The sequence below is a fragment of the Apis cerana genome, linkage group LG11 (genome assembly GCF_029169275.1).
Source record: "Apis cerana isolate GH-2021 linkage group LG11, AcerK_1.0, whole genome shotgun sequence".
NCBI lineage: Eukaryota > Metazoa > Arthropoda > Insecta > Hymenoptera > Apidae > Apis > Apis cerana.
Window position 1 is genome coordinate 13,011,016 of NC_083862.1, and position 21,058 is coordinate 13,032,073.

Sequence of the window (21,058 nt, forward strand, 5' to 3'; positions counted from 1 at the left end):
GATGGCGCTATAAACTATAATCTAGTGGCAAAATGAAAATAACTAGGACAAAGAAACTAAAGGGAGGGAAATGTAATAGTGTAAGAGGCACGACCCCAGGCAATAGAATACATCGAGCGTATCTCTGTTCGTATGTTCGTCTTTGAAGCATAGGTACGCCATGTTCTCGGTCGTTGTATTCAGAGAGAAATAGTGATTGCAGTAGAAGGGAGACGGAGCGTGCAGAAGGCAGTAGAGGAGCAAGCGAGAAAGAGGAAAGGAGGGAGCGAGGAAAAGAAACAGAGATAGACGAATGACAGAAATGCATAGCCGTGCTAGCAAGCAGCAAGAACAGCGTATAGAGGAGAGATCGCGTCGTCCACGCGTAATTCGGGGCGTGTGCTAGGTTGGTTGGTTTCCCTAGCTCGTGTCCGTGGCTGCGAATCGAAGATGTACCGGTGGCAGTGCGGGATACGCGTCATCGTCCCGTGACGACGACGTTAGAGAGGTGCGAGACCGCGAGCACGGTGTAGGCAGGTCGCGGCCATTTTTACCACACGATGCGGCAACCGTGCGTGCCCGTTCGATCCGCCATTCCAAACAATCGGTGTACTTCGTGCCCTCGCAGGGTGCATCTAGCCACGGCAACTCGTGGAGGCACCGTCAAGCAACAATAATACGTGCCTCTTTATCATCGATACGAGCATTTTTTGGGCTCGAGCACGACGAGACAGCTCGTGAAAGCCGGCAGTGTTACTGGTGCTGGTGGTGGACGTCGTCGACGACGACGTGGTGGAAAAGGAGAAAGAAAAGAAGAAGAATGATGATGATGATCGTGATCATGGCGAAAAAGAAACGACTCGAATGGCCGATACATTGGAATACTATTGGAGCTATTCGAGAATGCCTGTGATTCGTGTTTAATTGCGCACAGTGTGTTCACCGATGATAGTGCCGTTTGTGCCCAGTGTCTCTCTGTTTCTCTCCGTGTATCGCTCTCCGTCTGTCCGCCCTGTGCGTGCGTGTTTCGCGTGCCTCCTCGCCACGCACCGGACTCTCTCCTCTTCCTTGGCAGCGCGATCGATGTGACACCGTGTGACCGTTTGAACGTCTTTCCGGACGAAAATTCTCGTTAACTCTGTCCTGATTGAACTTACTGATTCCTGGAATATAAGAAGACAAGGAATCGAATCCCTAATGTTATAAATGCGTGTGTCCCGTCGGTAAACGTTCTGTCTTGTAAGAGTGTGTATCCAAAGGTAGTGTGTGCTCTCTTACTCGCGCTCTCTTCACCGTCTGTGGGTTCCCCTCAGTCCTTCTTTCTCTTCTACTCCATCTATCTCTCTTATTCACTTATTCTCGTTTTCTCTGTTTTTCCATTCCACCATCATACTTTCCTTGTTTCTCTTTCTTTCATTTTCTTCTTCTGTCTCCTAGTTTTCTCTTTTTCTCTTGTAATAAAGAAGCATTAAGGACCACCGCGCGTAGTAGAATGCTCGACGACACCACGATACAACGCTTGTCATCGTTTACGTCGTTCTCGCGTTCATCGTGGTTGTTCCCGGATCGTCTCCAATTTTCTCACGGCTTCTTCCGAACCGAGGAAGCTGAATCGTTGAGGGCACCTCGATCGTGAGGTGGTGACGACCAGCTCGTATCGGGGCGCGACAACGGCCTCTCGTACGGGAACAGGACGTCTGCCTCGAGATGGAGATCGAGGCGAAACAACGGAATCAGAGGAATCGGAGACGAGAACGAGCCCAACGTATGTTGGCACAGAGAGAGAGTTTGGCCACCGCAAAGCAGCAGCAGCAACAGCAACAACAACAGCAACAAACAAGGCAACGGCCGAACGACGAGGAGGACAGCCACAGCGGAGAGGACGAAGATCCTGCTGCCGGTCTTGGCCTCGGACTTGCCAGGACCGGTCATCCTCGTGACAGCCATTCGCGACCGCCTAGGCCACCGCGACCTCCGAGGCCTCGTAAGAAGTCTTCCCTTGCGGCTGCCAACCAGAAGGAGCCTCCCTTCGAAGAGGACATTATTGACGGCTTTGCTATACTCGCTTTCCGCACTTACGAAGAACTCGAGGTGAGTGAAACAAAATTTTTTTTCTTTCTCCTTCTTCTTCATCGTTCAACTTTGAATCTTTTTATCGACTATTTATATTATCTATTAATTCAAATGTTTTTTTATTACTCGTACTATATATATATATATATATATGTATATATTGTTCCATATGTATAGCTATTGCTTTACATATCACCTGTGTCATAGACTAGCGGTGTTATTCGTTGACGGATCGTCATGTTTCTTGCGTGCGTACGTGCACAGTGCAGGCCAACACAAACCTCGCACGACCCATCGCGCATAGTATCGTTTTTATTTCTTTTTTCTTTCTTTGTCTCTTGTGCCTCGCTCGTGGCAAACAACGTTTTTATACATGCATACTACACAAGATACGATAGATACTCATAATGTTAGTCGTCGAACACGTTACACGTTCTTCTTAAGTATTTTATTTTTATTCTCTTATTTTTCTTTAATGAAAATAATTGTGGGAATATTTTTGTTTACCCATTAGTGACGTTTAAGAGGTTGGCCGCTAGAGCAATTTGTAGTTTGTTCGTTTGCGCCTTTTTACTTGATTTTATAGCTTCCATTCACCGTGCTTCACTCGGCCCAACAACTGTTCTTTTCACCATACCGGCTGTGTGTATTGTATAGCCGAAAGGCGCAGGATCACCTTTTTTAATACGGTTACACAAAAACGTGCTTCGACGCCACTAAAAAAAAAGAAAAAAAGGAAAAAAATATATATATATATATATATATATATTGAAATATTACACAGACAAGATTTTTCTCGTGATATCAAAGTTGAAGAGTTTCCTAAAAATTTCATTATCCCTCTCCATCTAGCAGGCAGAGCAATATTGTTCGACGAGTCAAAAAATATTTCTCGAAAAGAGTAATAAAAACCAATTAGAGCAAATTGCCAACTCGTGCAATTAAAGGGTTGAGCGTTTAACTTTGCTACGTTGATTCGACGGGATTAATTTATGAATGTTTTAGCTTGGCAATACGTTGCTTATTTTACTGCTGAAAAAGAAATAATAGACATATAACAGCAAATATAAGAACTATTTTATTTCGTTAAATAATAGCCAATAAAAAAATTAATAACTTTAATAACGTTAATAATTTAATAATATTATTTTAACGCAAATAAGTGTTATTTACTCGTTTGAAGAGAAAAAAATTCGAAAGATTACAATTTATTTTTTTTTAATTTTTTTTTTTTCTTTTTTTTTATAATTCAAACAAAATAATATTAATAAAAAATCAATAATAAAATGACAAAGTTTCCTTTCTTTCTTGATATGGAAATAAATTTACAACGCAACGATAACCTTGATGGAAGTAACAGGAAAGCCAATGTTGCGGTTTAATATCCGCAATTGTGAGACACTTTTAACCCTTTCTTTGATGCAATTTTTGTTAAACAACTGCATGCCGTGCAAAATAATTAGAGGATCGTATTTCCTCGATCGATCGAGGAAAGTGAAACAAGCATTCATACTCGAAAGAGATATCTCGTGTATATACGGTTACAGAAATACGGATTTCAAAGTAACTTTAAATTAATATATAGTTGCCTTCTTGCAATAAAAATTATAATGAAGTGTTTTAAAATTTTTTCTCCCTCTTTTCTTTACTTATTACAGCAGATGTTTAATTACACGTGTAATCTAACGTTTGCTTAATTTTTTAAACCAACTCGTTAATTTGAGCAGAGCTTTTCTGAAATCTTGCAATGCTTGCTACTTCGTATGCAGTTCAAATAAGTACAAGGACCAATTCTCAATTATCAGCGTTCTACAAACTCGGATTTATCTCTAAAAAGAAAAAAAAAAAAGAGAGAGAAGAACTTTTAACTCGCAAATCTTATCATACAGATATAGAACAAACACGGATAAGATTTATCCAATAAGAAATTTATAATTCTAAAAATATTCGTACGATCGAAGGAAAAATTGGGAATATAAGTTATTTATAATTACACAATATTACGAATTAAACGTATGATTGTTTCATCATCGAATCAAATAAGAAATAATTTGATTTAAAATAGCTCGATTAGACGATTGTTTTGAATCGAATATATAATCTGTAAGGAGTTATGATTGAAATTATCGAAGCATAAACTCGATTTGAAAACAAGTTGGACTGCCGTTGAAAAAGCCGGTGAACATCGATCAAGAAAACCTCCTTTCGAAATGGAACGGTTTAATTACGTAGAACCTTATCGACGTACATCGAAGCGAATATAAATCGAATTTATTATCTCTGGTTGGCGCGAGCCAAAAAAAGATTGAACGCGACAACGGTGTGTACGCGTTGCGTCTACGAGAACTCTTTCACGCTGCTATAAGCACCTTTTATCATGATTTATCGCGGACGTAACCCGCTAATCGTTATTTTTACCGTATACCGCGATATCAAACCGCGGCTGACATGCTCCTCTTCGTTAACTATAGCTATAATTTTCGTTGATAGATAAAAACAATGCCAACTGGACGGATCCCTATCGCGGTTCGGCTATTTTCCTCCGTGTAAAAATTGCAAGCCATTTTACACGCTATTTTCAAATATGCGAAACGATACCACCGATATCGGTCATCATTTGCGATGCAGATTGTTTGAAAAATAGTTGACTATTCGTGTCATTCTTCCGTATTGGTAAATAACCTCCTATTACTTTCGTTGCGAAACATCGTTTCACCTTCCAACGAATGGACGATACCTGTCTCGATGGAATCGTATCGTTTTCTATCGTCGATATAAGAAAGAAAATCGAAAATGAATTAAAGAGGAACCGCGCAGCTTTCCACGGGGGTGTAAAAGTAGATTTGTCTCGACCTTTCTGAAACTAAATCTATCACCCGCCTATCATTTATTATTTTATTGGCCTCGTTTATATGAAGAAGGATCATTTGTTCGGGAATACTGCTTTATAACGGGTAAATTGTAGGCAGAGGTTAAACCAGTATTACATGCGAATCGTAGAAACAATAGCGATGGAACATTGTATTCTGTTAACGGATTCGTCATGCAAAATATCGTTGAATTATCTAAGCCTATTTTTCACGTTATTAAGCGTATTGTTATCGCATGAAAGAGGCCCGACGGGAATTGAAAAAGAAACTTGGACGACGGTCATTCCTGGACCGAGCACAATGCTCGGAGGAAGGGACCTGAAATAGCTTGGACATTTGTTTCCCTCGTCCCTCTTTCTTGCAAGCAAATTTCCTTCTACCTGAAAAACAAAAGAAAATGAAACGAAGAAATATTACGTAGTACATCTTTATTGCTTGTAAACACTAATTATTAATATTTATCGTTCGCTTCCTTGCTCTCATCGTTTACGCATTTATTACTCATTCGCTTGTTTTGTAATAACATTCGTCCCAACATTGTCCCCGAGGTGCATTAAAAAAAAAAGGAACGAAAATAATTAACGAGTTGAAACGTATCGACAACAATGTACATAAATTAGCCGAAACAAAAATGGCCGAAAACAGGGAAAAATGGGTAGAAAATTTTTACAGTTATCGTTAACTGTAAATAATAATAATATATTGGTGTTCATTTTCATTACGCCTCCATGTCGTGCAATTGTTACTCTCGACCCTTAACAGCTGATCACATTGTTATCAGGACTCGGAAGTAATTTACTTAAAATTGAACAATTCTTTTTCGAATAAATCCATCTCGGAAAAAAAAGGAGGCAAAGGTATGTTTGTTATTCGCTCGCCCGTTTTCTGCATTAACAGGCACAAAGTGCATTGTTATTGTCACGGAGAAAGTAGCCAGAGACGTAAACTGCTTAAACCGGTCCCTCTTGTTCCTGAACGGGTTCACGATCCAACCTGAGCTCCTGGACGGTGCACAACAGCTGTGCGCAATGCTTAGCAGGAAATGCCGGCTCTTCCCTTATCAATCTCGCGCATTGTATTTTCCGTCCGTGTTCTTCAATTAGAAAACAATTTCGATATAAATTCTGCTCAGATATATATCCTTCACCCCCCCCAATTAAACGTGAGAAATCGTTGGCCGGCGAAGCAAGTGAATTATCAGTCTCCGTGCTCGCATTACCAGATACCTTGTTATCTGCTCCCGCGAGTAAGATGATTTGAAATGTAAACGCCACGCTAGGATGTTGATTCGGTGTCAAACAATTAGCGGGGAGCGAGATATGCATCGCCAGACGACGGCGAGAGCGACTAATTATGAAAAGCCGTGGGAATAAAAACCAGACCCTTTTTAATGCTCTATTACCAACGCTTTGCCCCGGGTCTATATCCGACCAGATTCCCCTCCCCTCCTCGATATCTTTTCGATTGTTGCCCCTGCTGATAATAATACAAAATGTTCGATACAAAATTTTATTTACCTTTGATTTTTATCTCGCTCTCACCCGCTTCTTATTGGTTAATTAATAATAAGAGAACATTAAAATGGCGTTAAAGAAGAAAGCATTAGCATTTATTTTTTTCTATGAATACGAAAACACGTGGTTTTGAAAACCCCCCCTTTTTTTTGAATTCCACGTTGCGCTGCGGGGAAATCCTTTTGGTCTTTTTCGTCGTCTCGCAACGCAGAGAGAGAGAGAGAGAGAGAAGGTTCGACCTCTGCCGGGTGATTGTCCTTACCACAGATTCTTTCTTTATCCGACGTGTTTTCTCTCTCTTCATCGGAGGCTGGCATCGTCGATCCTGTCCTTATTCTTCGAGAGAGAGAGAGAGATGGAAGGAGGAGGAGGGGGTCGGGTCAAGAAGAGAGTGTGTCGACATGTGGCGAGATTATTATCGCATACGTAACACCGTACCGTAATACTTAATTATCTTGTCCTGTACCGCGATCATTTAATTTATCTCCGCGAAAAAAGAACAAAAATGTTTATTCTCCCGTCGAGTAATTAGTGACATATTCAATGATACACATTATCCGACGCGAATAAATGAAAAATGACCGTGCGCGGTGATGATACGTTCCCGAAACGAATACGCGCAGACTGGTTCTCTATCCTTGTCTCGAAAGGAGAAAGAAAATTGTAATATGTAAAAATTGTTGTTCAAAATTGCGCCTGAAAATTAAATAAATAAGGGATCGTTGATATTTGAGAGATATCATATACATATCCGAATGACATAATCTCGGCACACGATCAATTAATTATTTCGAGCGGCGTATAATAAGCGGTGGCGCCTCGAAAGGTCGGCCCTTGTTGTGAGCGCGCGGCACAATCGGGTCGCACTTGGCGTAGAACGAGTCGGAAACGAAACGAGCACGATGCGTTCCGTTTGCAAGCACGTCTGCTGCATCATTTAGTTGTAAATTCGCCTAGACCGTTACATGGGGTAGAATGGAATCCGAAAATACGCGACGCTTTTAAAAGGAGGACGTTTATTTATAATTGATTTGGCTAAAAACGTTTACCGTATAGGCTTGGTCAACGCGGTCTCTTTCTCTTCCCGCGTACGCTCATCTCCATCTATCTATCTCTCTTTCCACGGACAGCGGCGCAGGTCAAATTTGTCGCGTTGTAGGACGGACATTAATTACGTTAGGGTAAACTCGTCGCGTTCAGAATCAACCGAGCGTATCCCGCGCATATGTATCACGATATTGGAGCGGACTGATTAGCGGGTTCACTCTATATGTATTGCCTGTTCCACACCCTTCTTCGTCCCTTCCGCATCGCCCTCCATATCGTCGGTGGAATCGTTGAAATCGTTGCCGCTCGATAATTAACGGCCACTTATGGATTTAGAGTGAGGTCAGTGTCACGTTGAGCTCGCCGAGCTCGTTACGTAAGAACAGTCTTTTCACACGAGGGCGCAATTGTACACACCGTGTGCCATATGTACGTGTGTGTATACGCGCGCATATACACGCGCCTTTATGCGCCGAGCGTGTTCGGTTACAATGGAGCAAGTTCATCGGTCGCCGTTGATTTCGTGATGATCTCATTATTTACAGTGATGAGCGGATGAAATTTATGCAAGCAAATTAATTTCTTTTCTCTCTCTCTCTCTCTCTTCGCAAGTTTTCGTTCAAAAGAAAAAGAGGAGGATTAAAAGTGTGCAATTGGAAATAATGAATTAATGTGTTTACACGTGTATGATGATAATGACTGAGCAATATGTTGATTATCCCGATACGTAATCGAGGATTCTAGTATTTGAGATAGGAATATATCTATCTCGTGTTGCTGTGTCTGGATCGAGGATGCTCTTTCTATATATGTATTGTACAACCTGAAACATATATGCATGTATATTATAATACGTGTATTATACGAGCTATTGTACTTGACCTTATTTTCGAGTTACAACCCATTTTTGTGCTCCGATAATCCTTTGGACGGAATTAGTCGATGTGATTCGCTATTATAAGAATCATTTTCATCGATAAATCATCTTTCCTTTTTTTTTTTTTATACACATTATCAGTACAATAATTTAATATGACGCTCTTTAAACGTTGATTTATAGTAAATCATTCGCGTCATACACGGTTGCACACGTTGATGTTATGCGACTTCCTTGAAAAAATAATTTTGAATTAAAAAGAGATTTAAATGGAATGATATTTTATTTGCCCATTGATAAGAAAGTAATTAAATAAATTTGAAAATTACTCACTTATATAACTTAATCGTTACCTTGTATCCAAAAGATTTTTTATTATTTATCAGATTATTATTCGATAAGCTCTATTCTTTAATAATATTCTTTAACAACCTTCCCAATTAAAAATTTTCTCAATTAGTCGAAATAAAATAAATTAATCTTGCAAAACGTATTATATATATGTATATATATTCAAACAAGAGATTTATATATGTTTTAATTATTTCATTCCTAAATGATTAATGTGGTGGCCATGTAAAAAGCCACGTGATCGTAGATAAGTCGGAAAAGGAAAGAAAAACGGAACGAAAGAGAAAAAGAAGGACAGAAATTTGTAATAGTTGAATGAGCTGAATTCATTGCATCGGGGATATAATTTTGACTTGGATAGATATGGTTGGCATTCGACAGATTACCAAGGAGTTCTCTTAACCGTAGCGAGAGTGAGATCAGCAACGCCACGATACTCGATAAATCAGCTTGGCTGCCGGTGCCAACAGAGATGCATGAATTCTAGCCACGTGATCCGTCAACAGCGAAGTTGAACCGCTAATGTCGAGCTACCTCTCTTCTCGAATATATATTCACCACTGGTGAAAATCGACGGGCGAGTTTTCACGATGCGATGGTCGCGACAGACGGATATCAACCAAGCGAAACTGACTCGCGACCTATTTTTCTTCTTCTTTTTCTATCTCCATAGTCATTCTTTCTCTTTCTGTTGCTTTTTTTGTCGCCTCATGCTCGCACAATTTTTTTTCTCGCGCACATGACCGCACAACGAAACCTTGACACTGTGCGAAAACAATTATACGTTTCGTACGTATACACGCGGACAACGACGACTTTTATTCACTTGACGTTCCTTCTTTTTTTCTTTTTTTTCTTTCTTTTTTTTAATCTTTTATTCTTTCTCCAGTATTTCTCATATAGGAATGCCATTAACTCGTTTAATTTACGAAGCTCGCTCGTTTTAATCGAACGATAATGGTTATGCGTATCGAGAAGGATAAACAAGAATCTTTGATCGAATTATGAAAATCGGTACGGGGCATAAATTGATTTTAATTCACGGTGGCAAAAAAAATGGCGTAAAAGTATATATATAACAGAATTTCATTGGATCGTGGATACGCTTCAGACTATTTCACGTCGCTCGATTTACAAGTAATTAATGAAACACTCGAAGGCAATATGTAATTCGTTCGATTAGCGACGAATATAATTTCTATCGCATACTGAATTACAGGATATACCACGATCCGTTATCAGCCGTCACGTAACGAGGCGGAATATTTTAATAATAAACAGGAAAATACTCGACTACGTACTGCGTGTATTTTGCGTGTCTATATCGCTTTTTGGTAGATTTCAACATCAATACGAGACACGGCAAAACGGTAATGCTCTTAATTAAATAAAACATTACCCGGCATAGCGTGAAGATTTGCATTTACATTTTTATCTCGTTCGATTAGCTTGGTTCGTTTTCAGATACACGCTAGATAAATTAATTTCGGAATTGGCTTAAATTGCTCGTTAACCCGTGTACTGTTCATCCAATTGTAATATCTGCAATACAAAATATCATTTTCACGATATATTTAGTATTAATTATTTGTGTTAATTTTTATATTTGTCTTAGTTATCTTTTTAATATCACAATCATTTTTTGGAACGATGAAGAAAGTAAGTAAGATGTCGTAAGGAGTTTTGTATCGTGTGTGCTCGTCGAATCGATACGGAAACGACAAAAGGGATGTGTATCGATGATGGTCGAAACACGGTCGTGCACCTGCACGGCGAATTGACCCAGTTCTTCTCGTTTATAATTTGAACACAGAGGAAGGCGAACGCTTTACTTTCAGATCCCTTGCTGTGTCTCGGATTAATCGGTTTTGTTGATCACGTTGGAATTGAATTAAAAACCTCAACGTGAAACGTAATCAATATCTGCAATTTCATACTTCGAGAAAAGGAAAGAAAAATATATGATTGAGTGGACGCGATTACACAGTTGCTTGACGTATAACTTGTTTGTCCTATATCTTGGTCGGGTCGAAATAAGTTTATTGGTTGAAATTTTAAGAAAGAAACAAAAGGGGAAAGTATGAAAAAACAAGAATCGAAATGTAAAAAGTACGAATGGAAAACACTTTATAAGAAAAGTTTTCGATCGTTTCTCTATTATCGATCATATTGAGAAAAGGAAATTAAGACAATTTTTTAAAGCAGCAATAACTTATTATTAATTTAAAAAAAGTAATATCGATTATTTTTCTACTTTTTTTTTTTTTTTATTTTTTCTTTTTTCAAGTCTAGTTAAACTACAATTATTTTTATGCGGAAACGATTGTATTATCTATAATAAACGTTGCAAACAATAATGGCGGCACTTATTCCCAAATCATCTGAATTACGCGTATACCTTGAAAACAGCACGTAGAATGTGTCCATCAAATGGAAAAGATGAGAGCTATGAAAATTGGCGAGAATTTATATCTGAAAATAATCTTGCTTGCATGATCGAACGATGCTCGTCTTAACCGTTGTATTTACATCTTTGAAAAATTTTTATTGCCGCTGATTCCTTCCCGCCCCCCTCCTTTTTTCTATTCCCATTTTTCTGTATTATTTTATTTTTACAAAAATACTTTTGATTAATATCGATTAATTAAATACCGGTTAAACATTGATTGCAGTTTTTTCGTTTACACATTTAATATTTGCATATTATTCTTACATATAAAAAATGTATCGTTTATAATAAGTTTATCTTGTAAGAATTAATCATAATCGATATTCTATATTTATTCACATTAACTTTTTAATACATCGTGCATCTATCTAAAAAGTTTAAAACAAGTGTTGTGGGAGAAATTTAAATCATATGTATAAAGATCTGAAAAGAAATTTTTTTGACAAGTTTACCTGTATCTTGTTTAATATTGAAAAATGAATTCATCTGTTTTTATAGTTTTCCTTTGTAACATGATGAAATAATCATTTCTATAATAGTTTTAAGAAATTATTATCCATTTTTACTTTCGATTGTTTAATGCTGGTGGCATTAAAAAATTTATATGAAAACAAGACTTGAAGATGGTAACAGAAAATATAAACAATGCTGCCATGATACATGTTTACTTTCGGATAATTTTTGGACAACGGCCAGCATCGTTTCACGCTCAGCACGTCAATTTGGTACTGGCAAGCAGCCGAAATTTTCGTCAAACAGATGTCCGAATGACTGTTATTATCCGCTTGTTACAAACGAGAGCGGAGAATACTTAATCTCAGCGTTAGTAATGCCCGCCAAAAGAGAAACATTGTTGTCATATGTAAAAGCCAACTCTTGATGTGTTAGATTGATTTGAATTTGTATTTCCCGCGCAAATATTTTATTGAAATGCTTAATATTTTTTCAGTAAATAAATTATTTCGTATAAATCTGAATAAAGAAAAATCTTTCATAAAGAAAAATCAATTTCTAAATTCAATATGATTTTTTTTTATGTTGATTGAAATAAATAATGACATTCTATCAATAAAATTTGTGTCATTTAAATTTAATTGATTTTGAATACACATTACGTCAAACTATTAAAATATTTTGACCTTTGATGTTTTTTTAGATATTTTGAATAATATCTTAAATATCTTGAATATGTTTTTATGTTTTTCTATTTTTCTATTTGATAAATCAAAATGATACAATACAGAAGACGATCATTTAAAATCTACTAATTCAAATCGCATGTGCATACGAACTCGCACATTAACATTGCGATTGAATATATGCGAACTGTAGTAGCTGAATTAGAGTTTGATCGTGTCAACACTGAACGAATAGATGTGGCAACGTTGTGCGAACGAGTTTAGTAGCCGGCTAGCCAAAGCATGGAGTAGCCGACCGGTGGAACGTCCGCATGTCCGGGAACGACCTTCTTTTACTCGTCCTGTGTCGGGGAATTCTTAGATTGCAAATAATTCTTTATTATTCTTTTTTAAACTAAAAATTTGTTAGATATAAATTTAAATCCAATATATATTTCTCTATTGTAAAAACAAAATATCAAAAAAATGAAAAGTTCCAAATATTTTTTATATAAAATTTTAAAAAATTTTATTAGAAAAATTTTTCTGGCTACGTAATTATATTAAATCATTTAATTAAAATTATTACAAAATAAATAATAATATATTGAATATTTGCAGAATTTTTGCAGATAAGTATGTAAAACAATAAAGAGTTTAACATTTGATAATAACAAACATTTTTTTCTTAACTAATCATACATTATTAAAAAATAAAAAAATTTACATATTTATTATTTTTTAAATATATTCGTAAGGCAAAAATCTATTAATTCACTTTAGCTGCAAGAAGCAGCTGTAATCTAACCGCGGTACATGTCCTAGGGGGTTTCACTTCGCAGTTGGCACACGTGCGCAGGTAGAGTATGGCTTTTGCTAGGTGGTAGTTTTTTACACAGCGAGTTCTAGTGGCTTTTTCCCATCGTTTCTTTGGTAGCCAACTGTACCAGAGAGAGGAAGAAAGAAAATGAGAAAGAAAGCAAAATAGAGTAAGCGAATACACGGTTATCGAAAAAGGAAAGTAATACTTTAAGTTGAGAAAGAGAAGTCAGGGTTCAAGCTTCGTTCCTTCCAGCTGGCCTAGCACGGCAAAGGAGGCCTTGTCGCGCGGCTGCTCGTTCGGTCAATGTCTTCTCTTTCTTCCTCACTCTTCCTCTCTACCTTCCTCGTCGTTCCCCTCTCTTCTCTTTTCATCCCCCACTTTCTACTCGATTTCTCCCCCTCTCTTTTGCTCCCTTCACCAGTACCTCGCTCACTGCCTCTTTCATTCTCCCCACTATTCGTGTGCTGCATCGCGCACACGAGACATGGTGCTGCTTGTGAATCCTACTGTCATCTTTGCAAACGCCCGTCTGTCTTAAAGAGCTTAAATTCGGATAAAGTTGATCTAACACGAACGTATATCTGATAGATATTCTCTATTTCGAGAATAACGGAATCTGCGTTTATTACGATAACGGTATTTAGGTGCACATAGGGGAAACTGAGAGAAAAAAACCAGGAGGAGGGGGCAGAGCGCCACCCGTTCAGAAATGTGCACTGACATCGCGGTTTAAAGGCACCGACGGAAAGGCGTTCTCATACGGCTTTTTCTACTGTGCGCGTAAAAGTTTCTATCTTATGCTTCTTACACGAGCTTGATGATTCGCTGATATTTCTAGTGATAAAAAAATAAATTATCTAACTTATTTATATGCAAGTGTAAACCTGTGGCAAAAATCGTGACGTGTTTACCATACGTGTTGAATATAATTATTTGCTAGTTGATCAAACTTTATACGTGTTGAATATAAACGGATATTTCAACGGAATACAGTAATATTCAAAGTTCATTAAGTACAATGAATGGTCACCAGGAATGAAATTTGATTATTTTAATTTCCGCCTGTGCAGTTAGCGATTGCACAAAGCTATCGTAAGAATTATATTACGTTTATCACGATACCTGCTTGCAACAGCATCCTCAATTTCATGTAAATAAGGCCTGTTCTCTTAGAATGAACTCTTGCATTCTTAAAAATATATTTTTTAATCATTAAAATTATATTAAGCTCCATATTATATTTCAATATTTTCTATTTCTAAAAATAAATAAATTTTTATCGAAAATAAAACTTAAAACTTAAAATTAAAAAATAAATTTTTTCAACAAATATAATAAATAAAATTTTTTTTTATTTCTTATATATTTTATTAAACAAAAATGTAATTTAAAATTTTTTATAATTTCAGAGTGCAATAAAACTAGCTGGCAAAAATAATGTCAAGAAATTGCATACATTATTATCAATAGTGGAAGAGAAACCAAAGGTGGATATAGGACAAAATAATAGACACAACGAGCATCACATCAAAAATCATTTCAAGCACAACCATTATACACACAATTCCATACTGACACCTTCTACGATAAACCAGGTAATTTTTTTAAAAATCATATGTAATTAATATTAAAAAAAAAATAGAAAATTATCTAATTTGATTTTTTGTTTTTATCACAGGGCCTAGATGCAGGTACAAGTGACGATAGTGGTAGAGCATCTGAACAATTGCATGGCCCTGGTATACCTAGGGATTGCCAGGACGCAGACAGTTCCAGGGACCACCTCAGCGATGTAAGTATTTTAAGTATTATTTTATATAAATTGTATGTACAATTATACAATCAAAGTTCATAATTTTATATAAGATTCTGCGATATTTATTTTCTATAATTGAGTGAAATTATTATTCTCAATTCTCATCGTTGTGTAATTTTCATTTTATAGGCTAGCAGTCATTGCAGTTCGGGTAAAGGTTATATCGTAAGTATTAAAAATATAAAATTTAAGTTTCATTTATAACTTGCTCAAGACTATCATAAAACTACTTTATTTTTTATTCTCTTATTACAGTGTGATAGTGAAGGAGAAGACGATAAGGTAAGTAATAATATTACAAAAAATATATAGTAAAAAGGAAATAATTTAATAAAAATCATTTTTTATTTTAGGGCTCGGATGCTGAATCGATACTCTTTGAATCTTCTACCCCACCACCCCTTGCACGTAAATGTATGTAATATTTGAGCCAATAATATTTTTTTTTATTTATTAAATACTTATGTGAAATCAACTTTTATATTGTAGACGAATTGCCATCATCTTCACCACACGTTTTGCCTCCAGCGAACGGAGCAGGAGGTTCACCTCCAGACACGGGTGGACAAATTTCTAATCCAGCAACGGATGCTCCGGCACCTATACCGCCTCCTGTGCCTGCGTCTGCACCAGTTCCAACAGCGCCAAGTCCTCCCAGTCCTACTCTACCCCCTCACATATCCCAACCACCTGTAAGTAAATGTTTGCTATTTAATATTTTTATGAATTTTACTACGAATAATAAACATCCGATTAAATATTTTCAGATGACTAGTCCATTGGCAGCAAATCCACGTGCAATAGCTCCGCAACAGCGGCCAGCTTCCCCTGCTCTGCCACCTCCTTCTTTGTCCCAACCTCATACTACAATACCTGCACTACATCCACCCAATGTACCCCTTGTTTCGTCAAGTCATACAACTAGTCCTGCAGTAGCCAGCTTAGGCGTTACCCCAGCAGCACCATCAAACGGAGCTACAACTACTAGCTATCCACCGTCGATACCCATGGCTGCTTATCCTCAAACCCAACCATCTTATCCACCTCTTTATACACCATATACTGCTTTAAATCACAGTCCATACCTTCCACCTGCAGTTCCATCTCCCTCCCATTCTGCTTCTTCACGAGCAGAAGTGGTAAGTTGTATATGCTACTACATAATATGGAGTTGAAAAATTTATTTGCATTTTATACATAAATATTAATATGTAAAAACATTTTAGTAATAGTTAAATTACATGCTAACCTTAATAATCTTCATTTTTAGAGAGGAAGTAGAGCTTCCCCATGTACTAATATAAGTAAACAACAACCTATAGGGAATAATACCACAAATCATAATACTCCTCTGAGCGCTGCCACTACGACATGTGTATCTACAATAACTAATACAGTTACTACAGCAAATACCATTGCTCATAGAGACATGGTAGCTTGTAGTTTGACTGGAAGAAACAATAATTCGCCTCGTGGACATAGTCCGAATCGAGAAAGAGATAGTTATAGGTATAATCTTGTAATCACAAATATTTTTATTGTTTGTTGTAATAAAAGTTTTATAATAATGTTACTTATTATAGCAGTAATGTCAGTAGCCTAAGTCGAGGTAGCATAACGCCTGTAAGTGTGCCAAACACATCTTCTCCAGCCAATTCTAGTCTACCTGCATATACCAAACCACAAGGATGGATCGGGTATGAAAATCATATAATTTGTTAAACAATTTCTTTATATTTTATTTACATATATTTATATATATTTTTTCATATATATTTATTATATATTTATTATATATTTATTATATATTTTCATATATAATTTACAGTAGCAGCACAACTTCACAATTGTCTCCAGCAACAGCAACATCAGTTCCAAGGCCAACTCCTCCACCAGTACCACTTGGCATGCACACATTTCCGCCGCCAATGTTCGCAGCACCCTTACCACCTCCTGTGTCTAGTTCCAGTCCACATACGTCACTGCCTTCATTACCACCGCCAACGACTAATCCTAATCCATTCTCTGCCGAGTCACTTTTTCAAACAAGTAAGTTTATAAACTATTTTTCAATTTTGTTTGCGATTCGAGTAACAAAGAGAGAGAGGGAAAAAAGAAGGTAGAATAAAAGTTCGAAACGAATGAGACACTAACCGAAACAAGGGGTGACTCATGTCGCAGGTCAGGCAGACCTGTTAAGGCGAGAGCTTGACAATAGATTCTTGGCATCCCAAGACAGAAACGTTGGAGTTGGAGTTGGCAATTTGGGCCCGCCACCGTATCTTAGGACGGAGATGCACCATCATCAACATCAACACACTCATGTACATCAACATACTACACCTTTGCTTCCACCAACGGCCGCAACTACTTTATTTCCGCCTCCTATAGTACGTAATATATTTTGTAATTTTTTTTTCGAATATAATATTTATTATTATCGCACTTATGAATAATTTATATTCTTAGTTCAAGGACATCCCAAAATTAGGAGGTGTTGAATCCCCATTTTTTCGTGGAAATCTAAATCTTTCTAGTTATTCTGGCTTTAATACCGGTCTCTTACATCCCGGAATTGGTCCACCTTCAACTCCTTTTGTACCTCCCAATCATTTAACGTCATTTGCACCAAAGGTAATTTTTATAATAAATATAAATTAAAATATTTTTATAAATTATTCAATATATTAAGTATAATTTGTGTATTTAATGCAGAAAAGTGGAAAATGGAATGCAATGCACGTTCGCATTGCTTGGGAAATTTATCATCATCAGCAAAAACAACAAGCGGAAGCAAAAGCAGGAAGTGTCGTTAATACTAAAACAGAACTCCTACGACCACCAGGTCATCTTTATGCAGCAGGTCCAGGAACTGGTCTCGGAATAGGAGCATCTCCAATGGCACCACCATTTCCTACTAATATACCACCTGCACATCCTGCACCACCTCCACCTCATCCAGTTGGTTTTCTGTCTACACCAGCATCACATTTAGGTAATTTTTACCATCAAATCGTGAAATTATTAACTATAACAAGTATAATGATTATATTAATATTATATTGATTATATTTTTTTAATATATTAAAAATGATTTCAGGAACAGGAATGTCACCATTTGGAAGATATCCATCAACATTTGGTGCACCTAATCCGAATTTTCCTGGTCTTTCTAGTTTTCCTCCATCGAGAGAAATGCCACCATTAGGTGGATTAGGTTCTGTTCATGATCCATGGAGAGGGTATGCTTTTAAATATTTTTTTTTACAAAAAATGTATAAATTATTTGTTTTTTCTTCTTTTTTCTTTAGGTTGCAAAGAGCCTCTGCTGGCTTTCCACCAACCACAGCAGTGTCATGGAGTCTAAAACCAGAACCACCTGCAATTGATAGACGAGCTGAACTTGAAGAACGAGAACGAGAGCGAGAACGCGAACGTGAGCGTGAACGGGAACGTGAACGTGAACGCGAACGTGAACGAGAACGAGAACGCATAAGACGTGAAAAAGAAAGAGAAAGAGAAGAACAACGCGAACGAGAGAGACGAGAACGTGAAAAGGAAGAAAAGAGAAAACAGCAGGAAGCTGCTGAACGAGAAAGGGAAAGAAGAGATAAAGAACGTAGAGAAATGGAAAGACGCGAAATGGAGCGTGAAAGGTTACTTCATCAAAATCGACAACATGTAGTCGTTGGTCGGGAACGGTCACCTCTAAGAAATGGATCAGCACCTATAGATGCTGGCGAAGTACGTGTTAAAGAAGAACCACGAAGTAAAGATGATGAAGTAGTAATGCTTCCAAGGCCACCAGGTCCTGGCCCTGGAACAGCATCTGCAGCAACAGGACCTGGTCCAAGTCCACTGCCTGACACAAGATATCATCATCCTCATCCTCATTCATACCTTGCAAGGCATCCGCATAGTATGCCTGCACCGCATTCCATGCCACGAAGTATGCTCCCTGCCTTGAGTGCACATCCAATGCAACATTTTCCACCTCCATCCGCACCGACTGGTCAACCAGGAGGTCCTTGGCCTGGGGATCCTTTTAGGGATTATCGTTATGATCCTTTACAACAATTACGTTATAATCCATTAATGGCTGCTGCTGCATTTCGAGCAGAGGAAGAAGAAAGGGCTAAACTTTATGCTGGATATCCACCACCACCTGTAAATTCTTTAAGAAGTAAGGATCCAAGTCCTGGTCCATTGAGTAATTTGCATATGCATCATAGAGCAGGGCCTGGACCAGGGGTACCAACACGACAATTAGAACCTGCTTTGATGCATGCGGATATACATAAAAAGGAGGATGCCTCCCAATCTCGATGATATATCCTCCCTACGTCCTCAGCTTCTGCAAGTGAACGCACTAAAGGGTCAGCATTCTGAGCATTTGCGTAAAGTATCCAGGCCCCGGTGCTAATATTTTGCTAATGGAGAAGAGGCGTTATTTAAAAAAAATTGTATATAAATTATTAATATTTATAGTTATCGAAAAAGTGCGAAAAAACGAAAAACGTATAGGACACTTAAAAATAACAAATACACGCTCTAGTAATAAGATCGTTAAAAAATGCCTTGTTTCGTGATCATAAGATTCCGTCTGATTACATGATGGAAGTTAAAGGACGAATCATCGATATAAATAAATCAAGGCATTTGTTTAAATAACGTGGTCACAAAAAAAAGAAAAATAATAATGACGTTATGTGATTCTCTAAAAGTTTCGGGGATCTAACTGTTTATAGCGATATAAACTAATCATTACGATAATTATGCGTACAGTTTAAAAAAAAAAGTATCGTGTGTAATATTATAGATATTGTAGAATGCGAGACGACGCTACATAAAAAAAGAAATCCAAGTTAAGAGCAAACTTAAACGGATCTCTACCATTACTCAAAAATTATTTAATTATTTATTTATTGCGACGTATAAACGAATCTCTATTACTGACGTACGAATATGACCGTAAAATAAGTTGCCCTAATTTAATCGATATGATATGAGAAAAACTAACGTGTTTCCTTTTCTTTATAGAGATTAATTTGTAGAAATATTAGTAAAATGACATACTGAGAGGGCAAAAGAACAGGTATCTTTGGCTTTTGGCAGCACAAGCTTGCTTTTTCTTTTTTTTTTTTTTTTTTGCACGCAAATTAGAATTGCACTTTGGTGCTTTCCTGTGATATAAAATGTAAGATTATTTAAAAAAAATTTCAATTGTTTTTCATCATATTTGTAAAAAAAAAATAATAGATATAAATTATAAATCAATTTTTTTTATGAATTATAAAGTAGGGATTTGTTTACTGCAATACATTTTTCAATAAAATAAAACAAAAATTCTTATTTGTTGAGAAATTATAAAGGAACAAATATAAAAGCAGTTTGTCCGTGCCAAAGTGCTTAAATCAAAAATTAATATTATATAAAGATATTGCAATTTCTGATTTTGTACCTATTGAAATTGAAAAAAAAATTTTATATCCTTGTTTCATCGTCCTCTCAATTTATCAGCCATATACGTCGTTATGTTAGAGAGAACTAATTTGAGATCTCTCTTGAAAAGAAAAGAAAAAAAAATAAAATATTCGTGCCATGGACCAGGCTAAATTCGAAAAATCCTGGTGCCTTCAAAAATATACTTACTTCTGTCAAGTAATCAGGCTCTTTAAATTGTTTCGTTTATACTGTAAAGTCATCTTAAAAAATGTATATTATTATATAATTAACGACCATATGCAATTTAAAAATTGTAGATATTTTTCATCGATACAAGATTGCAATGTGATGCAATGATTCTGTTCTTGTAGATATCGCGAAGTATAAAAGAGGATTTTGTGTGAATAGGTTTTTTCTAAAATTGATTCTTTGTAAAAGGGTCTAATAATCATAGTTTCTATCAAATCTGTCGTTTCTAGTACTTCTACCAAGCCTGAAACATTTTACAATTCATAAAGACCTCAGAAAAAAATGTCAATCATTTATAAATAGACACTGCCATTATATTTCATGATAAAGTTTTAATTATTTGTATTTCTCTAAATAATTACGCTTACATTACGTACTTATTGGTAAATAATATTTCTTCTGAAGTCTTCATGCCTTATATTTAATACGATCATGTGACAATGTTTA

The 21,058-nt window shown here is 36.7% G+C and overlaps 1 protein-coding gene and 1 long non-coding RNA gene across 8 annotated transcripts; one reads left to right on the forward strand and one right to left on the reverse strand.

Annotated features, from left to right (window-relative positions):
- The first annotated feature begins 91 nt into the window (after nt 1-91).
- LOC107995055 (fibrosin-1-like protein) lies at nt 92-20,827 on the forward strand. 7 transcript variants are annotated; one of them, XM_017052279.3, is made up of 16 exons: nt 92-2,070; nt 14,511-14,696; nt 14,780-14,893; nt 15,047-15,082; nt 15,173-15,199; nt 15,271-15,331; nt 15,407-15,609; nt 15,685-16,056; nt 16,188-16,426; nt 16,501-16,614; nt 16,746-16,966; nt 17,081-17,307; nt 17,387-17,551; nt 17,633-17,912; nt 18,018-18,159; nt 18,229-20,827. In XM_017052279.3, the coding sequence occupies exons 1-16, from the start codon at nt 1,687-1,689 to the stop codon at nt 19,244-19,246; spliced, it is 3,789 nt and encodes a 1,262-aa protein (XP_016907768.1). In that variant the 5' UTR covers nt 92-1,686; the 3' UTR covers nt 19,247-20,827. The 7 variants fall into 7 exon arrangements, with proteins under 7 accessions (XP_016907768.1, XP_016907770.1, XP_016907771.1 ...); XM_017052281.3 differs by having other exon boundaries at nt 17,099-17,307; XM_017052282.3 differs by having other exon boundaries at nt 17,153-17,307.
- On the reverse strand, nt 12,782-13,868 carry LOC107995064 (uncharacterized). The gene is made up of 2 exons (XR_001765464.3): nt 13,307-13,868; nt 12,782-13,219 (listed from the first exon to the last, which is right to left on the reverse strand). It is a non-coding gene; the product is annotated as an uncharacterized LOC107995064 (long non-coding RNA).
- Nucleotides 20,828-21,058: the final 231 nt, after the last annotated feature.